At 42.6% G+C, this 21,029-nt stretch overlaps 1 protein-coding gene across 4 annotated transcripts in view; it reads right to left on the reverse strand.

Moving 5' to 3' along the window:
- Positions 1-5,645: 5,645 nt before the first annotated feature.
- The window catches only part of UST (uronyl 2-sulfotransferase), a 264,462-nt gene continuing 249,078 nt past the window's right edge, over positions 5,646-21,029 (reverse strand). For 2 of the 4 annotated variants that reach the window (XM_036315992.1, XM_036315989.1), the window contains 2 exons: positions 13,355-13,634; positions 5,646-7,771 (listed from right to left, as the gene is read on the reverse strand). In XM_036315992.1, coding sequence (XP_036171885.1) covers positions 13,397-13,634 — 238 coding nt within the window. In that variant the 3' untranslated portion in view covers positions 5,646-7,771; positions 13,355-13,396. Of the gene's footprint in view, positions 7,772-10,574; positions 13,635-21,029 lie in introns of those variants that run through there. The other 2 variants (XM_036315991.1, XM_036315990.1) reach the window with 1 other exon arrangement.

The raw sequence follows: 21,029 nt of genomic DNA on the forward strand, positions 1-21,029 counted from the left end.
TGACACAGCCAGAAGGAAGAGTTTTTTTAAAAAAAGTATTTTTATTGATTTCAGAGAGGAAGAGAGAGGGAAAGAGAGATAGAAACATCAATGATGAGAGAGAATCATCGATCAGCTGCTTCCTGCATGCCCCACAATGGGGATCGAGCCCGCCACTCAGGCCTGTGCCCTGACTGGGAATTGAACCGTGACCTCCTGGCTCATAGGTCGATGATCAAACACTGAGCCACGCCGGCAGGGCAGAGGGAAGAGTTTTGAGTTTATATCCAGGCTGACTGTAAGATAATGAGACTAATAATTTTTTTTTTTAAATTAACAAAGGGTAACCTATAAACTTTAATTCAAGTAAAAGCTATGTTTACACTTCTTGGTGATGCATATTGTTATCATAGTATTTTTAGACTGAGACTTGTCATCTGGACTTATATATGTTCCTGAGGTCTGTAGATGGTTCTAGATTTTGGATTTGATGCTCTAGCTATGAAATCTGTACTTTCAGCAGGGCTTTCAAACTAGTGAGAATCTCAGTGTTTATATTATTGGGGGTTTTGATATGAATTACTAAATTACTTTTCAGAAATGTACCAATTTCATTCCCATGAGCAGAGTGGGAGTGAGTGTTTCTCTACACTCGCTGCTCCTCCTAGACATTAACACACTTAAACATGCTTGTCCCTAAGGTATCATCAGTGGTGTCTCCATGCTTCCATTCAAATTTCTTTGATTACCAATGAGGATAGACATTTTTTTCATGGGTCTTAGCCTTTTACAGATCTGGGCTCTGAGAACTAACATGTCCTTTCGCACATGCTTTACTCCTTCTTTGACTTATGTAAGCTCTTTACATAGCAATTTCCATCTTTTATCTGCCATTTCTGCCAGAAATACTTCCCTGTTTGTTAACTTTTTAATTGTGATTCTTTTAGTTTTGTTTTTAATACTTTTTCTTTGTGATTTCTCCCATGTACTTATGTTTAAAGTCCTTCCCTCTCCCCAAATCAGATTCCTCTTTGATTCATGTCCGCTTGCACAATATAACATAAATTCTGTCAGCTCACAGGAGTGTGGAGGCATATTTAGGGTAATAAAGTAAAGTCATCTTAATCCTATCTAATAATAGACAAACATGGTAATTAACCATACCTCCGCTACGCTTCCCATTGGCTAATCAGCAGGACATGCAAATTAACTGCCAACGAAGATGGCGGCCGGCAGCCACACAGCTGAAGCAAACATGAGGCTTGCTTGCTCCAGTGATGGAGGAAGCCAAGGTTCCCCACCTGCCGCGGCCCAGCTCTGAGCTCCGGAAGCAACAATGTTGCAATTATAGAAGCTAAACAAACCCCAGATACCTGCTTTCAGCCAGCCGGGGCCTCAGAGCTTAGAGCGCCAGTGATGGCAACAGAGTTTCAATTATAGAAGCTAAACAAACCCAGATACCTGCTTTCAGCTGGCCTCGGCCTCAGAGCTGGAGCCGGTTCTCAGCTCCAGTGACAACTATAGAAGATAAATAAACCCCAGAAAAAAAAAAAAAAGAGGCTGGGAGCTTTAGTCGCCTGCCAGCCTGAAAACGGCCCTCAACTCCTCACCTAGACTGGCCAGACACCCCAGTGGGGACCCCCACCGTAAAGGGGGTGTGACCAGCTGCAAACAGCAATCATCCCATCATCCAGGCTGGCCAGGCACCCAAGCGGGACCCCCACCCTGATCTGGGACACCCTTCAGGGCAAACCAGCTGGCCCCCACCCATGCACCAGGCCTCTATCCTATATAGTAAAAGGGTAATATGCAAACTGACCCTAACAGCAGAATGACTGGGAATGACTAGTCACTATGACACACACTGACCACCAGGGGGTAGACGCTCAATGCAGGAGCTGCCCTCTGGTGGTCAGTGCGCTCTCACAGGGGGGAGCTCTGCTCAGCCACAAGCCAGGCTGATGGCTGCCAGTACAGTGGTGGTGGTGGGAGCCTCTCTTGCCTCCTCAGCAGCACTAAGGATGTCTGACTGCAGCTTAGGTCTACTCCCCGCTGGCAAGTGGACATCCCCCGAGGGCTGCCAGGCTGCCAGAGGGATGTCTGACTGCCAGCTTAGGCCCAATCCCTCGGGGAGCAGGCCTAAGCCAGCAAGTGGTCACCCCTGAGGGGTCCCAGACTGCGAGAGGGCACAGGCCAGGCTGAGGGATCCCCTACCCCCGAGTGCACAAATTTTTGTGCATCGGGCCTCTAGTTTTGAATAATATCTTTTATGCTATTTTTTAAAAAGAAAGAAAAGAGAAGACAAGAAAAGAGGGTGTAATAGAAGGTCAAATATTCATAGACCCCAAGATCTGAGAATGTTGGTTGGGTCTGAGTCTCTGTGTAGAGAGAAAGCCAGCAGAGACCTGCCTCTGCCCTCCCAGTGCTTCTGGGTTTCAGGTTAGTGCCTGGCCACAGTCAGGAAAATAGCCAGAGGCCTGGATTTGCTTACAACAGCTCCAGTGCAAGTTACAACTGAAACAGGAATCTCTCCTATCTCACCTGACCATCATGGGATTAAGTGCCTGGAAATCCAGGGATGAAATGAAGGGGAGTCTTTGGGAGGAGGGGGTAACTAGGGAGAGGAAGAAGCTGGAACCTTGACATCTTTTCCTTTTGCTGCTGCCTGCCCCTTCCTCACTTTTACACTCTGTCCCCAAGACGTGGACATTAATTTATAAGGACTGGGAAAAGGGAACATTTTTAGATTTCCATTCAACCAAGTGTATGTCTTAATCCACCCCACTGAGATTTTTCTGTTTATTTCCTTGAAAGTAAAATTTGCACTAAAAGTGACATGTAGAACGTAGTAAAGATCAAACCAGGTAAAATATAGCTCTTACTCTGTAGAATCTCCACGTAAAAGGCTTGTGTCTGGAATTAGAACTTCAAAAATGCCCCCAGTGAAGAGCCACCACCTATAATAATAGAAGCGTAATATGCTAATTAGACCAGACAGCCGAACGACCTTCCGGACTACCTTCTGGATGAAGCGTGGGCTGCGAGGGCCGAGCCCCTTGCACAAATTTTGTGCATTGGGTCTCTAGTTTCTATTATAATTAATCAAACTCTTAAGCCAAAAGCTCACATGCTGTAAATACTCCTAGGGGTGCCCTGAAGTTATTATGTGATAAGCATGTCTAGTGAATGAAAGAAAAATAAAATTATTTCCTATAAATTAACTTTGGAGGTATAATTTAGACAAAGAGGTGCTGAACAAGGAATCAGGTGGTTCTAGAATCAGTTCAGCTTCTATGCAACTTCATGTAAATCAGTTTCCTCTTTGAGCTTCAGCTTCCTAATCCATGTAACTGTCTACACACAGGCTTGATATGACATATATGACAGCATTTTAAAACATCATATGAAACTGTACAAATGTACAGCATTAGTATGTTCAACTGAAATAAAATAGTACCTTTGACTTCTAAACTACCCAAATAAATTACCCTTTGTAATTTTTAATTTATGAATTCTAAAATATTATTTAAAAATATTTTAATTTTAGCATACTTATATTTCAATGACAAGTATTCCACATAAAACCCTCTTTAGGGATGACTATCAAGACTGGATATTGATCAGGGTTGAGCTGGTCAACTAAATAACATTTAAATAATTATGGAAAATTTTTACCTTTAAGCCACTTCAGTGAGAGGGATAGGTTAATGATTTTCAGCATGAGGATGGTAAATAATGTCTGATTCCTATTTTTCTTGGGATATATGATGGACCAGCTTGTTCAAGGTTGGTGCTCATGATCCTGAGGTCACAGATTTGCTTTTAGGTCAATTTTGCCATGTTCTCCACCCTAATTGGTCTGAAGAAGACTAAGACGGGAAGGTTTCTAATCTACCATGTTCCCTAGAAAAATTAAACAGGTTGCCTTACTGACAGTGAATCAATGCCCTGCTGTCATTATTCACATGAGAGGCAGATAATGATTAGTGTAAAAGAAACGAAATTGTGGGACTTGGAAATAAGATTTGTTTTGAGAAAATAAACCAAAACAAAAACTCAGCATATTTTAGGTATAATAAATTAGAACTGTGTTTCCCAACCTTTGTTCTTATCACAGCACATCTGGAAAATGGTTACATTTGTATAGTGCTCTGGTGTTGTCATGAAGGAATTTGGGACCCAGTCTCAGTCACTGGTGGCCAGGTAGAAGGCTGCAAGGATTGATGTAATGCCCATGGGGAACCCTGCCTCTGAGGATGATGAAATAGAGGAAGGGGTGAGCAAGCATGGTGGACTCAACACATCCAAACTGAACTTCTCTGCCCACTAAGTCAGCTCCCTTACCCCATCCCATTTATGTCACTGGAAATACTTGAGTTAATGCTGTGTTTTCTTTAGCTCCTTTTGGTCCATTCAACTCAACAAATATATACTGAGCAACTTTGGGCAGGACACTATTTTCCACTGATTAAAATCAGTCATCGCCGTCACAGTGCCATCTTCAAGGTCTGGCTTCTACCTGCTTCTTCTGCAGGCTCATGGCAGCTTATACCCCAGAGTTGCCTATATTTCTTCACTCATTATATAATCTGAGGCAGAATTCATTCAGATGTTCCTCGTCTTCTGCACACCACCCACTGGCCACACACACTGAAGAGGCAATAGGCAGGGACTCCAGTGATACCATTCACAGGATCAGCATCTCAGGAGATAGAGAGTACTGAACAGGAGAGGGGAGGGCAGAGGGAGAATAATCAGCTCCCCTGCTAATTAATTTAGAAAAAGAAAAATAATTTCCTCATGTTCCTCTCTCATTCCGAAATGACTAAGGGTGCCTCATTGCCCTTAGAGTGAAACAAAAATTCTTTCAAAATCCTTGGCAGTCAGGTTCAGTCTTCTCCTGCATTTTTGAACATGCCTCCTCGCTCTGCCACTGAATGTACTACCATGGGCTCATTATTTAACTTCACGGGGTCTTTCTTCCATTATACAAACAGGGTGTAATACCTTTATTGCAAATCTGCTGAGAGGGCAGAGTGATCTTCTTTGTGCTTTAAATCTGCCCTGCTAGTTTCTGCAAATTCCATGTTCTGGAGTGGAACAAATCCTACATGAAATCTCCTTATTCAAGTCATCATTGAGCTCTCACCTTCTCCATACTTAGCCCCCGTGTGAGCTAATGAATTCTTGTATGTTAGAAAACACGAACTAAGAGTTATCTGAGTCTTTTTCTAGTTTGGACAGCCCTGATAACAGGTGATTCTTGGCTTCTTCCTACATCCTTGTTTGTTTCATGTACTCACTTTCCACTCACCTTACAGCTGCCATGGTGGTATTGCTTAAGGCAGTGGTTCTCGACCTTCCTAATGCCGCGACCCTTTAATACAGTTCCTCATGTTGTGGTGACCCCCAATTTCATTGTTACAAATTGAACATAATTAAAGCATAGTGATTAATCACAAAACAATATGTAATTATGTATGTGTTTTCCGATGGTCGTAGACAACCCCTGTGAAAGGGTCGTTCGACCCCCAAAGGGGTCGCGACCCATAGGTTGAGAACCGCTGGCTGAAGGGTTTTCATGACCATCAAATCGCCACAGGATCTGCTCTTGATTATCGAATCGGAATTTCAATCACATTGTATACAGCACACTCAGGAAGGTGATCTGATAAAGACTGATTTTAATAATACTATAGTAATTTAAAAATAATAACAACAAAACTAAGCAGGTTACACAACCTGGGAAAGATAATAACTCACGGATCTATTGACAGTGTGTATGTTGTGTTTTAAGTACATGAGCCACGATTTCCTTCAGGGCCACACTACCCACAAGCATGGAAGGAAAATAAGCAGGTTTGGGAGAGAAGTTAGGTTTGGAAAGATCTTGGGATTTGTTGAGTAAATTGTTATGGGTACGGCTCCCCCTAGTGTACTGAACAACACAGGTACCCTGGTGTGCGAAAGCTGAGCATTCTCTCCAATCACCAATCTTACCTGAACAACTTGGGATGTCTATGCTGCCATTGATCTCCTACTGTAAAACCTGCCACAGGTCGGGGAAGAAAAGGGGCAGATGTCCTTTATGCAATTTGATTTGAGCATCAATTGTCATGGAAGTAGTGAACTAATTAGAGAACCCAAGTAATATTAAGAAGCACAAAAATATTTTTAAAATGAATGTTACTCTTTCATGAGGTAGAGGAATGTGCTTAGGGAGAATAAGCCAAAAGGGAAGGGTGATTCTTTGTGAATTATTTTACTATAAATGTTATTTGCTCCATCTTGTACTTAACAAAATGTAAGCATCTGCAAATACATTTTCCTCAAGCAGGATACACGGACCATTTGGAAGACTAAAAATGGAACCATACAGAGCAGAAGGAAAGTGGCTATAATGGGGAAAATGACTTATATTAAAGCAATGTTTCCCAGAGCATAACCTCCAGAACACTCTTTCCCCGGGATGTTAACGGGTCTTAACAAGGGTTTCATGGCAAATAGTTTTGAGAAATCCAGGCTTCAGTAAAGATAAACTGATTTTTTAAACTATTGTACTCCTCCAAATCCTTAGTGTGCTCTTAAAATACCACAGTACGGTGCGACAATAGACTTTGAGCTGTAGCATTTCTCAACTTGTTTAACACAATGACTATTTTTCTCCATTTGTATCTCATACACCTGGTTTGTGAATCATCCTTTGAGCATATGCACTGGATTAGAATTTCATCCACCTTTTATCAAAGGTGGGGAACAGATAGGAAAGTGTGCCAAAGGAAGAAAGAAAATAGTAAATTTGATGCAAGCAGCAAATAGGGTGGCTGTACGGAAGTTTGCGGTGAGTGTCATAACTCCCTTCTTATGCAAAACACTAGTAATGCCACATATTAAAGCCTCAACCTGTGGCTGTCCTATAGTGGGGTCGGAGGGATGGGCCCTGCCGACCACATCACTAGTCCACAACATTACTGTAAGACTTCTCCCACAACGCAGTGATGGTGCTTCTGAGAATGAGACACAGGACTCCAAAAAGTACAGGTTTTGGACGTTTATTAAGACTTTTCCTTGTACACAACCTGTACTAAATTGCATGGGTGTTGAGGCTTCTTATAATGAACAGAATCACAGATACACAGGAAAACCTGAACAAGGTTGGAGGAAGCCTGCATTTAGTAGAAACTGTGGGGTAAAGATGAATTCTGTAACTCACAGTGAGATAAACTCCTCCCAAATGGAGTGTTAGAGAAAAGTGGGGATCCACAGAGTGGTTTGTCTAGGATAATGGCATGGGGTAATATAGGAGGGCTGTTTTCCGTGGACCCTGGCTACACTGGCATAATACTTGCAGAGATGGGGGATTAGTGGCATCAGTAGGCCTGGATTTATATGTAATTCTAGTCTTTCTTGCTTGGGACACAGCATTTTGTGAAGAAAAAAAACGAATATTTTTCAGCCCCAGGATTGTGGTTTTTAGTCTCTTAGCATATGGGGGTGGAGGGAGGGACAAGCTTTATCCCAGAAGCAGCTCTTGGTTTTCAATGGATGTCCTATTTTCTTCCTAAGTTTCCAGCTGCATTGACTTCAGGGACGAGGAGGTCAAGTGATTCACTCAAGCACCCAGTGAAACAGACCAGCTGGGACTTGAACTTGGGGACTTTGCCAGCGCATATTCCTTGCCCTAGTCAGTCAAGCGCTCTGCTTCCTGGTTCAGCTGCCTCCGTGTGTTTGCACCACGCAGCCCGCAAGCTGTGTCTGCCGCAGCCTGTCCTCCGGCTGTCTCCGCTCAGGACTGGAATCAGAAGTGTGTTACAGGTCAAGTCTGAACGTTCTGGCAGTGCATGCGAGGCAGATTGCTCCATGCCTGCTCAAAGCATACAGTGTCTGGCGAGAGCCAGATTGAAGATAGCTAAATTCACATGCCAAGATTCCAAAAGGAAAAACTTAGCTCACATTTTTCCCTTGCATGGGGATTTTTCTTCCCCTCCGTTCTCCCCTTTTCTTTTTTTTTCTTTCTGAAAAGGGAATCCCCATGTTTACACATTGAAATCCAAAATGCACAAGTGGTCAGTTCACAGCTCTGTGACCCATGAACATCTGTGGCCTGGGTGTTCCTGGGAACCAGCAGTGCTGGGAGTTGGGAGTCAAGCCCGCCCACCCTCTGCAGAAAGGAATTCTCAAGTGAGTGAAACTGTCCGTGAGCGAGGAGCCCTCGGGCCCAGTGATCCTAGCTCTGCTTTTCCAGGGGCATGTCTGCACTCGACTTCACCTGGTTTTACGAGCTGCGTATGACTTTCTTTTTTTGGGATGGGGCCATCTGAAATGCCTTACAGGAAGTAGGACAGGAATCTTCATTTTGCCTTTAAGAAAAATAAAACTCTACAATCTGAGATGGGTAAACTCGGTCTGATCTGTTTATCTAGAAACAAGAACCTCTCTGTGTCCTTTCAGGAGAGAGAAAAATCTAGAGATAAACATATTTACTTTGACATCTCTCTCTGAGGACTTATGCAATTGAAAACCAATAGGGCCACCTGTGGGGAAGGGGACCCCACAGCCACCAGCCTGAGGAGAGCCACATGGGGAGGGGGCTTCAGTGTGGCAGGTGGCACTGGGTGTGGCTGACTGTGCCTCCTTGCCACTGTAGGTTCTAGGACAGTAGATGGACCCTGACTATATCAACATCTTAAAGTTTTAATTTGGTAGGTACTCACAAGTTAATCAAACCCTCAATGGAAAAAAAGTGTGCAATGAATTTGCATCTCCCATCTGGACCTTGATCCCCTCTTCTGTAACTGAGGGAATGGACTAGGTAACTGCTGAGCCCCACAGCAGCTCTAAGGGTCTGTGATCTCAGGCTGGCTTTTCTCCTACTTGGAGGTTTGTTCCTCTGTTCTAACTTTTCTGCTGTGATCTTGGTGTAATGGGCTGCATTGTGTCCCCACAAAATTCATATGTTGAGGTCCAACCCCCAGAACCTCAGCATATGGCTGTAATTTAAGATAGGATCTTTCAGAGGTAATCAAGTTAAAATGAGCTCTGTAGCGTGGGCCTTAGTCCAATATGACTGGTGTCCTTATAAAAAGGAAATTTGGCCCAGCCAGCGTGGCTCAGTGATTGAACGTTGATCTATGAACCAGGAGGTCACGGTTCCATTCCTGGTCAGGGCATATGCCGGGGTTGTGGGCTCGGTCTCCAACACGGGGCATGCAGGAGGCAGCCGATCAATGATTCTCTCTCATCATTGATGTTTCTATCTCTCTCTCCCTCTCTCAAATCAATAATTTGTTTTTTTAAGAGGAAATTTGGACACAGATATGAGCATGACAGAGAATAGTCCTTGTGAAGAGAGAGGGAGGAGCCAGCCATGGACAGGCCAAGGCGAGAGGCCTCAGTGGAAATCAGCTTGCTGACACCTTGATCTCAGACTTCGTGCCTCCTGCACCGTGAGAAAATAAATGTTTATTGTTTAAGCCAGTTTATGGAACTTTGTAATGACAGCTCCCGTAAACTAATACACAGGGTCACACCACAATGACTTGTGTGTGAAAGAAGTTACATGTGTTTTCCTTAACAGACTCTTAATCTTGATTTTAGCTAAAATAGTCTTTTCTTTTGCAGAATGTTCAAAATACTTTTTTTTTTTTTAAATCGGTTTCTTTGTCATCAGATGTGAAGTAAATCATTTTAGTAAAATTAATCCTCTTTCTTTTTATTTGAAGGGAATTTCACAATTTTGATCCACGGAACAATTTTTCTGAATGGCTGTGGCTCATCATTTTGCCTTTTACGAAATACTGCCAACATCTATAAAATTAATCTAAAGCCAAATAGTTCACTGGACCAACCCACAGGTAACAGGACAATTTATAAAGAACTTCAGACCAAACAAGCAACTCCAGAGGGGGTGTAGTCCAGGTTTTGTTTAGTACTTTTGCCTTTAAAGTTTATGCAGAGTCAAACATCACATGACCTGGCTACAGAACAACAAATTGAGTGATAAAGAAAGGTAACCATGCATCATTTTGCGGTTTAAGACTCTCAGAGATTCTTACTTGAAGTAAAGCATGTGATGACCTAAGTGGATTTCTCTTTCATTTAGTACCAAGATTTCTATTCTTTTCATCTACAAAGTAGTCACGTGTATTTGGTATGTCGTTGGAATTCAGTATCCAGAAAGCACGGGGATAGCTCTCTCTGTAAGCTTCCTTTGATGCAGCAGTGAAATTTCTGAGGGACAGCATTTCTGGATCAAAACAGCTCACTTGGGAGGTGAGGATCACCAGCTTTTGAGGCTCCACACATCTGAGAAAGAGATCAGCAGGTGGCACATCCCTGCTTTCCCAGTCATTGCCAACTTGCTCAGAGGTTGACACCTAACCAAACGGCGGGCACAGCAATCCAGTCAGCAGCTGTTTAGTGATTTATATACACAATGAGATGAATGAAAGGCTAGCTTAATTTTTTCAGCCAGTTTTTTTTTGTGTGTGTGTGTCATCTAATTGTAAGAATGAGAGTCTACAGATTTTTAAAAATACATCTTTCTAAAAAATGACATCTTGAAGAAAAAAGCTTGGCCAATTAAAGAGACTGAGCAACTGCAGGCACTTTTATTCCAGGTATCCACAGAATGGAAAAAATGTCAACTTATTTATATTCATTTATTTACATGGGTAATGAATAACTTAAGGAATACTTCATCTCAAACACAGATTGCTTTTATTTCAGCTCAGCTCATGTTTCAGTCCCATATATATTTTTCAGTTTCCATCAATGTCAAACACCATTTTTTTTTCATTCTTCTTTAAAAAAAAAAAGATTTACAAGCACTTTTACGGCACTCAAGGAAAGTGGGCTGCAGGTTCATAATAATAATTTTCCTTTTAAAAAACATCCATCAGACCAAAATAAAATCATTTTAATTAACTCCTTCCTGAGTAACTAAAACCTTGGAGTGTGCTGAAAGGTTATAATAAATAAGGCAGTCAAAGATCAACCAGCTTAAAATGTATTTTTTAAATTAAACTATGTAAAATGTACAATATATTTCATGAAGTACAAACTGTGTTGGGCACAGGGCCAAAGAAATATTGTCATGTGTGCCAAATATACTGATGAAGTGCTTTGACTTTACGGACCTAAAGGCTGTTTGTTGCGACAAAATAACATTAAGGCCCTGCAAGTCAGTCAGCATCTTTTGTTGTGATGCTATAATGATCACTGCTGACAAATGCCTTTGAACACACAGGCAGAAGTGCTCCTGTGAACTTGAACTCAGAGATACGTTTGTCAAATGGCCAATTGTCCCACTGTCCTGACGAGAGCAGAGAACTCTCAGCCAACTCAACTGTATTTTCAGAGGGTGAGATGGCACAGTGTGTAAACTAATTATCATTCTCTCTATGCAGTTTCATAGAAATGGCTCACAACGTACCAGGCGGCGTTCTTGTTCTTGTTTTGAGAAGCGTAACTGTTCTTCGGGTTGCTTTTTAAAGTGAATCTAATGGCAGGGCTCTGGTCTCTCTAAATGGGACAAAGGATTCTTCCTCTTCTCTTAGAATTGACCGCAGTTCTACATTCCCCTTAATCACTTCGCTGCCCCAGTTCTCTGAGGCCGAAAGGAGGCCCACGAGTGGCCAAATGCTGGACTTTGTGCCTCTGCGGTCCCAGCCTTCACTGGACTCCTGCGGGTGGAGCCTTCTTAATGCATCTCATGATAAAGTAGCTTTAGTGCACACTTGACAGGTTCCAAATGACTTGCTTTATATCTTGGCAACTGTCCAATTTTAGTGAACGGAAAAAAACACAATTCTATAGAGACTTGTTGGTTTCTGAAAGGTAGAAAATGTGCAGCTTGTGTAAAGTCAGAGTCTTATTTACTATTAACTATTCCCCACTCACACTCTGCTAGTGCTCTTGCAGGGCTGGCTCAGGGGCAAAAAAGTGAAGGAGATAAAATTTGTGGCATGTGTCCTGCCCGCCACCACCACCTGCACCCCTGCGTCTCTGCCTAGGAGGACATGGGTTTTTCAGTGGAGGAGGGGCAGTTAAAGACGAAAACATTTCAGAATCTAAGACATAGGCTTCTAATGACTGAACCCAGGCCTCATGGATAGCTGGCAGGTGATGGCAGTGGGACGGGGAGGAGATATTTTGGAGCCATGACACTGCCCGACATCTACTCAGATCGCTTGGGGAGCAGACACCTACTCATAAAACTGGCCAAGCCGTCTCTTCCCCAGAAGCTCTTGCTTCTCCTCTTCTTGCTATCTTAGCTGCTTCCAGAAGAAATGGGACCATAGTTTCCCTGCCACCCGCACACAACTCAGGACCCCCTTTTACCAAAAACAGGCACCTGTTAAGGGGCTAGAAGGTGAAAGATACCAGCTACTCGGAGACCCCAATGGCCAGGGGTGTGCCTGATAGATGGTGCATTGCCTGTGGTCAGACTTAGAACTTCTACTACGGGTTAAATGTCAGAGCCAAACCGGTTCCTGGGTCCGCAGTTAAAACAATGCTGGGGAGAAATTCACTTCCTACTGGGTGCAAAGGCAGGGCTGTACCCTTTTCCTATGCCACACGACCTCCAGGGCTGATTTGTCTTGCCTACACTCCTCCATACCCAGCAGATAAATTCTTTTCCCTGCCATGCTACTTTGAAATCTGTCAGAATGGTGCTTGGACATGGAATGTCTGAATGGACCTTGCCATGCACTTTGACCTTGTGAGATACTCAAGGCTCTGGGCTGGATGGGGGCGTGGCACAAGCTGACGGGCCCCTTCAGAGATAACAAGTATGCTGCTCCTGATGGAAGTGTCTCCTGAGATGGACCAGAGGCAGAATCCTGCCCATGTGGGTACAGACCTCTAACCCAGGGGCATCCTCTCTTTTGAAGTCCTGATCTGTCCTACCTTCTCCTCTTAGGTCCTTCTGGAGTGGATTCCCTGGTCTCTGAAGTGGTTTTGCATTTCTAGCGAAATATACAAGTCTGGATGTTTCCTACCACTGAGGTAATATTTCTACAAGTCATCTTACAAATGATAAGTTATTGGGCTATGGGCTATATTTTCCCCCTTCTCTCATTGAACTGGAGGGAAAAAGCTATTTTATGATGAGATGCCTTGTGATGGAGTCATCTTAGCATAAGAAGGAGGCCAGGAGCCAGAAAAACACAGAATAAAATTAAACAAATAAAACCCGCAAAACCGGGCATCTCCCAATGACCCCCAACCTGTGGGAATGTTTTGTTCTTTTTAATGCAGCCGAGCATTAATTTAGTCCCTTCAAGATTTTTCTTCCCCAAACAATGACAACAAATCTTTCTGGAAAAGAGAGATAAAGCCACTGGAAGCAACACAGGGCTGGCAGCATCACCTCTTATAAATATCTTCGAGCCACTTCTCGTCATCCTGTTCCTCATCGCCAATGGGCTCCTCGGTTTCCAGCGGAGATGGGATGAAGAACTGGGGCCTCAGAGGGGGCTGGCTGACCTGCGACTTCAGTCCGAACTTGCGTTTCAGCAGGTGGAACTGCTCTTTGACGTAGTGGTAGAACTCGTACTCGTACCTCATTCGCTGGTAGAGAATCTGCACGGCCTCGGGGGAGGGGACAGTTTTCCTCACGGTCACAGTCATGTTTCCAAGTTTCCTGTGCTCTGCAAAAGAACCGAGGTGCACATGAGCAATCGTCTGTGATGCTTTAGCTTAAAAGGAATAATGGTGAGGCCTTGTGTGACCTGCATAATCCTGGCAGCTCCAAAAGAAACTCAACAGACAAGGAATAGAAGGGAAATGCGTTTCCAACAATATTTGGAAAGATTTCACCATACTCTAGGTATTAGTATCAATGTTAGTGGACAGAACATAAACTAACATCCTTTTCATGAACTATGCAATTTGACCACAATTCAATTGTTAACTCAAGTTATACATTCTTTGAACAGCAAAAATCTACCCATTTTTTCATCTTTTATTTCCTGTTATATCTGGAAAGGGTGTTGCTTTCAGAAGGAAGCAGAGACAAAAGCTGTCTCCCCACTTTCTAATCATCTTGTTTTTTTTTTATCTTAAAATATTGACAACTATGAATGATAATTTAATTTGATGCAAACCCACTTGCATTTTACTACTCCAAAGGCATTTGTCAAGAAAAACAAAGGAAAGACTGTTAGATTCCTTAAATGCAATTGTACATTTTCAGTGGTTATTTTTTTATAGTGGTAAAATATGTAACTAAAATTTGTTTAATTTTATATTGATGCTGAATAACATGTTATATATGTGATATATATATCAAAATTTTAACCATTTTAAAGTGTACATATTGGTGGCATTAATTATATTCAGAATGCTGTGCCACTGTCCCCACTATTGCCACATCCTTTCATCACTCCAAAAAGAAACTCTGTACCCATTAAATGTTAACTCCCTATACTCCTCCTCTACCTGCTCCTCATTCTGTCTATGAATTTGCCTATTCTAAATATGCATATAAGTAGAATCATGCAACATTTGCCCTTTTGTGTCTGGCTTTTTCACCTAACATAATGTTTTCAAGATTCATCCATGTTGTTGCATGCATCAGTATTCCATTCCTTTTTATGGCTGAACAATATTCCATTGTATGGAATTTTTTTCTTAATATATTTTATTGATTTTTTACAGAGAGGAAGGGAGAGAGATAGAGAGTTAGAAACATCGATGAGAGGGAGACACCAATCAGCTGCCTCCTGCACACCCCTCACTGGGATGTGCCCGCAACCAAGGTACATGCCCTTGACCGGAATCGAACCTGGGACCTTTGAGTCCGCAGGCTGACACTCTATCTGCTGAGCCAAACTGGTTAGGGCAAAACTTGTCATTTTTGAGAATATCTGAGATACTTTCTGAAACTTCCAATAGAAGTGCTAAAGAAGGAATTTTAAAAAGTTATCTGAGTAGTAACGGCCTCATTGAAATAAGGATATTGCTTTTCAAATGGAGTCTCTTTAAGGCATAATACACATTTTGATATATCAGTTCTAGAATTATTGTTAAAGAACTTAGCATAGTCTTTCCTAAAATAGGTTTGTGAGAGAACATCTTATAACGTCTGTCTTCTCTGTAATAGATATTAACTATAGCTAATCTGAGGTAAGACATGTTCATAGGCTTTAAATATAGACATCCCCTTTGTGTTTTTAAAATCCAGAGTTTAAAAACATTATAGTAAAGACAGACAAGGCACAAAAAGTTTTAAGTTAAACATTGAGAAGCATAAGAAAAATAATATACTCATTTCCATATTTCTACAATCCTTATTGGAGCACTCTAAATTGTGTGGGGTTCTTTTTTCTCACATCAGAAAAAATAAAGATTGCTGTGATTTTAGAATATATTCCACCAAAATTCAGATGTGCTCAAGTCTCTCCCTTCCTATAAAATAAAAGGCTAATATGCAAACTGACCGAATGGTGGAATGACCAGTCTCTATGATGCAAACTGACCACCAGGGGGCAGACACTCAATGCAGGAGCTGCTCCCTGTGGTTAGTGCGCTCCCACAGGGGGAGCACTGCTCAGCCAGAAGCTGCAGCGGTGGTAACAGGAGCCTCTCCGCCTCTGCAGCAATGCTAAGGATGTCCAACTGACAGCTTAGGCCCGCTCCCTGGACATCCCCGGAGGGTTCCCAGACTGTGAGAGGGTGCAGGCCAGGCTGAGGGACCCCCTCGATCTTTGTGCACCAGGCCTCTAGTCTTAAATAAAATCCTGGTCTCCATGTCCCCTTTCTTATTTTATCTTCTTTTTCTTTGCTCCATCACAACCACACTTCTAAAAGAGTTATCTGAATTTGTTATCATAAAATTTCAACTTATACACATGACTGAACTCATCAAAACCTGGTTTATGTTCCCTCAATACCCCATTCAAATTACTCTTGCTTCCTTGCTGATAATTTGGTGAGCATTTCTCATGACTTCTATCTCTTCTTAGCATGACATCACAACACTGTTGGCCACAGGCTCCACCTTGAAACTAGCTCTTTTCTGGCATCTGAAATAGCATTTCCCTGGTTGTCCTGGTCTCCTTCTGATTGCCCCCCCTTCCGTTCTCTACATCCAGTCCTCTTTCCCTGTCTGTCCTTCAAGTGCCAGTACTTCCCAGGATTCTAGTCTAGTCTTTCTCCCTTCTCCCTTCTTTATTCTCTGAGTGATATCATCCAATCCTCTACCCTTTAGTTTTCATACCACTGTGGACACAAAACCAAAAGTTTATATAAAATAATTATAGCTTTTCTGTCCTTTTGTTTTTCACAGAGCTGACACATTTAATAGGAAGGTTAATGATATTGCCAGAGGGCTATGTCATGGTCTGAAATAGGAGTGCTGCTGGGTGGGGTAGAAGAGGGCATAGAAGGGATGAATGGAGATGGAAAAAATAAAATAAAAGAGAAATAGAAGAAGCAGAGACTCAGAGTCAACCAAGATTGATGGTGAACACCTATTATGGGTTTGGATTATGCACGTCTGAATGTTATTTTATTTAATATTTTCAATAACCCTGTGAGAGGTCATGACCCCTCTTTTGCAGATGGGGAGATAAAAGCTCTGGGAAATTAAATGACTTATCCAAGATCACACAGCTAGTAAGTAATTGAGAGAGATGGAATTTGAGTCTGGATTTGTGTTCATGTTGAGGTTTCCACTCACTAAATACTGGGTCCTATAACCAGTGAAGCTTTCATGAGCCTGTAGAAAATGATCCCCTTCATCTGGAAAGACTAGAGGGCAGTTTGCCTTGTAGTGTTAGTAGAGAATTTTTCAAGTCACATTTCGAAGACATATGGTTATGTGTCTTGCTGTACAATCATCAGTGCTATGGAAAAGTCATTCCATGGCTAAGTATTTTTGTAAAATGCCAGACTTTCCCTCCAAACAAAACAAAATTACGTGAGCTGTGGAACCCGTCTCTCTCCAGATTGCCATAATAGCAGCTCTACAGGAAGCTGTTAGGGTTTTTTGGAGGCTGTTGTTATTTCAGCCACAAAACAATCATGCTTTAAGAATCTATACTTATGATGAGCAGCCTCGGAGAAGAGGAGTAGCCCTCGGTAGGTGAGCATGTACCGGAGAATGTAACAATCAGGAAGTGAAGCCCTCATCCCAGGAGCATCTTTGGAAATGAGCAGGAACTGAGTGGAAGGGGCTCATGTCCTTTGTGTGCACAGGTGAGCATTTCAAAAGGAAGAGACAAATACAGAGCTCCTTCCACCCAGGCAGGATGGCAAGCGCGCAGCCTGAGGTCTGACTGGCAGACTGTGTTATTTGGCCTGTGTGATATTTTTTTAGAATTTGACTTAGTTGTTGTAAGACTTGGTCTATTTCACATGGAAATCTGGGTTTCTGGCTTCTCTCAGAGTGAGGCAATATTCTTCTGGAGCTGAGTATGGCTGTCCCCCTGAGAGAGGCCAGCTTTCTCCATTCTGTCTCCGACTCCGAATGTCAGCTCATTCTTTTATGTTACCTGCCTGGCTGCTACATAAATCTGAGTTTTATGTTTCTGCTCTAAAGGTTTTGAAATTCTGGGTTTCATAAATTTAAGAGTAAGTGCTTGGTGTCAAAATTAAGGCTTCAGTTAGGCCTCACTCGTATGTCTAATGTCACCTTCCTTTTTTATGCCCTGAAAATTGGTATTGAATAACTTTTCTGTGCTGACACAGGAGTTATAAGCAGTGACTGGAACATTATTGTCAGCATCATAAGTATTTTTGAGGACTGTGAGATAGCTAATATGCATTTAATCCTCAGAAAACTCCCCAATGAGGTGGGTTCTCTTATTATCACCATTTTACAGATGTGATACTAGAATTTAGTAACCTGCCCAAGGTCACACAGCTGATATGTGGAGAAGCCAGAAGTCGGGTCTGAAATAGTCAGACTACTGAGCCCAAGCTCTTTACCCTTCCTGCTGCTTATGGTTGGATGGGCTCACGGTGTAAGGGGGGAATTCCTTTTTACCACCTAGCAACCATGGGGCAGATAGGGACTTTCACTCCAGCTGGTTTGATGGCATCAACATTTCCTCTCCTTGACCAGAAATCCCTAGTGGGGACACCAAATTCAATGGGCTTGTCTTACTTACTCTGCACGGCATTGGGTCTTTTATAACTACTATTTGACTATTTGATCATGTAAGGTCTGTTGTGTGTGTAAGTCTGAGAGGATAGGACAGGTTTACATATTTCAACCAAAAGAGAGAAAATTTTTAGGAGGCCTCAGAGACATTATCAAACTTCTGAAATTTTTTCCCTGGATGTTTTCCTCAATGTCCCCACCAGTTTCACCCAGCTCTTCTCTTAAAGAAGCTTGCTATGCTGAGAGTGCTCAGGATGGGGCTCATACCCCATTCATCTTTGTGCTTCCACAGCTCAGCACCTGGGGAAACTCTCTGTGCATGTTCATTGAGTGAATGAAATAAACTAACAGAAGGGAGAGAGTGTTATCAGACCCAAAGAAGGCTTGGCTGTGTCTGTGAGGTGCAGACATAGCCAAGTGGGGACAAAGGTAATATCTGAATGTTCTTGATAGAAAATTCCTAAGAGACTCATGAATGTGGGGTCTACCCTCACATCGGAGATTTTTCAGCTCCCACTGGGGTCTATACATTGCAGTGTTTAGCTTTGGGGTTCAGTTGCCTGTCTGGAGTGAGAGCGTTGGCCATGTCAGGTGCTTCTGCCCCTGGTCTTTAATTAATAAGCACATTTTGGTAAAGAGAAACTATGGTTTCAGGATACTTTTGATTCCCCCCCCCCCCCCAGTTTTCTTATTTATCATTAGGGATTGGACAGAGAACATCCTTAATTATTTTCATGATAATTTCAGAAAATTTCCTCAAAGTAGGCACTGGTTTTGAGTTGTGAAATGATCAGAAGGGAAAGCAAACAAAAAACAAAAGCCCAACCTCTGATCTTTCTATTTTAATTACAAAATAAAGATTGTTTTTCCATATAGACATGTCCAAAGCCAGCTGTAGAGTAAGGACTGTGTGGGGACAGCTTCTTCAAGGCTCGGTGCTCTCCCTGAAGAGCAGTTGCAGAGACCCCGCAGAGCCCCTGGGGCCCTGAACGGGGATCCTTTTTATACCTCTGACCCCCAATAACATAAAAAATCTGTATTTAGTCACCCAATGCTGGTAGGGGAAAAAACAAAAACAAGAATAAAGCTGAGTTGGGTTAGCTTTCTGCATTATTGAAGCTTTATAGGTAGTGGTATAAACAGCTCAAGCCCCTTTACCCCCATCCATCAGAATAGCATACCCTGCATTTGCAGAGAGCTCCCTGGATTAATGTATTTTCATACACACCCTGCTTATCTCACACAGTCCTCACAGCAACCCATTTTACCTACAGATACCCAGAGTTTGAGAGGTCACAGACTGGCTCAAGGTTGCATGACCAGCAAGTTTGTTCTAAGACTAGAAAGTGGGTACTCTGATTCCCAGTCTAGCACCTTTTTGCTACAAATTGAGTGGAAATCTATAACCACCCACTTCTCCCTTCGCTGTGTATATTCTGGCATTAAGGGGATCGGTTGAAAAGAAGGGCTGAGTGTTCTAAGTCACGGGGAATGCTTCGGTACGTCTGGGAGGATCTGGTGAAAAACCTGCAAGCCAGCAAAAACGTTTTCAAACTGAAAGGGGCTGTGTCTTTATTCATTTTTAGTTCCCCAGCACCTAACCTCCTGGCACATAACCCTCCATAAAGGTTTGTTGATTTGAAATCTGTATGTTAAATCCATCTGGAAGACTGGAGTAACCTAAAGGGCAATTTTTGGTGTTGTCTATACATATTTTGTTTTTGCTAAATTATTTTCATAGTTGAGGGTCCTTCCTAAGCAAACTTTCCATTTCTTGGAATTAAACTTCTTTAGGATAAGCTGATATAGGAGTTTGGGATCACAGGTTGCTCTGGACAGGTAGTGGTACTTGCTTTTCTTAGCCATTTCATTGGAGAACCCTGTGTTATGGTGACAGGTCACTTACACATACTCAGCAAAGCTTAAGAAATACTGTGATAGGGGACCTTTGCCACAAACATAAATACCTGAATAGAAAGACACTGCGACCTGGTAGCTGTGGGATTTATGTCATGTGTGCTATTTACTGCAGCCAGTAACTGAAGAAATCCAAACATTGTTGGGGCAAACAGATATCTGCATGACCTAATGATACTGTTCAATCACTTAATTTGCCATCGTTTTTGGTATTTTTTAAATGCTGTTTCTCCATTAGCAAAAGAAAATGTTTCACGAAGAAGTACATTCATTCAGATCACATGCACTTGACCCACGTGCAAAGGGCTTTGCTGTGGATAAAATGTAAACTGTGGTTCCTTGGCCAGTCTTGAAGGCTCCCTGGCGGAAGGACTTAGGGAAGGACATTGGGAGAATCCTCAGGAAAAGGACTGCAAAGGAAGAGTCCTACAGCCTCCTGGGAAACACAGCTCCGCCCAGCACCAGGCATACCCATCTGCACGGAATGCATATGCCCTGTGGAAGGCATGGAAGGCATGCAAGCTCTGGCTCCTAACTCATGGCCCCTCCCAAGTAAATCCTGGGAATTTAACCCTTGAATGTGGTGGTATATATCATTTACCTGTAACCCGTTTGTATGCAAGATTGAGCAGTGACAAGCATGATGCCCCCAACTTGGCCTCAAGCAGAGGCCATGGACAAAGTTTCTTTATTGGCCAAGATCTGGACATTTTCACAAAAGCGGTGGCTCCTTCTACCTCGGCTGCATTGACCTTATATATGGACTGGTTCGTAATTTTCAGAACTCTTAAAAGTCCCTTTAATGTAAATAAAAAGGAAATCACAGACCTGCCCCATGAAGTCCCCCTTCCCACCACTCTTCATCTGTCCAACAGGCATAATGGAAAAACGATGTAGCCCTGGCTCTGGGCCAAAATAAACAATCTGGAAATACTGTGTAAACCCAGCTGCTGCACCCGAGGACAGAGGCCCCACTTTACGACCTCCGAGATGGTTAACCATATGCAAAGTAACAAAACCT

The sequence above is a fragment of the Myotis myotis genome, unplaced genomic scaffold (assembly GCF_014108235.1).
Source record: "Myotis myotis isolate mMyoMyo1 unplaced genomic scaffold, mMyoMyo1.p scaffold_m19_p_7, whole genome shotgun sequence".
Taxonomy (NCBI): domain Eukaryota; kingdom Metazoa; phylum Chordata; class Mammalia; order Chiroptera; family Vespertilionidae; genus Myotis; species Myotis myotis.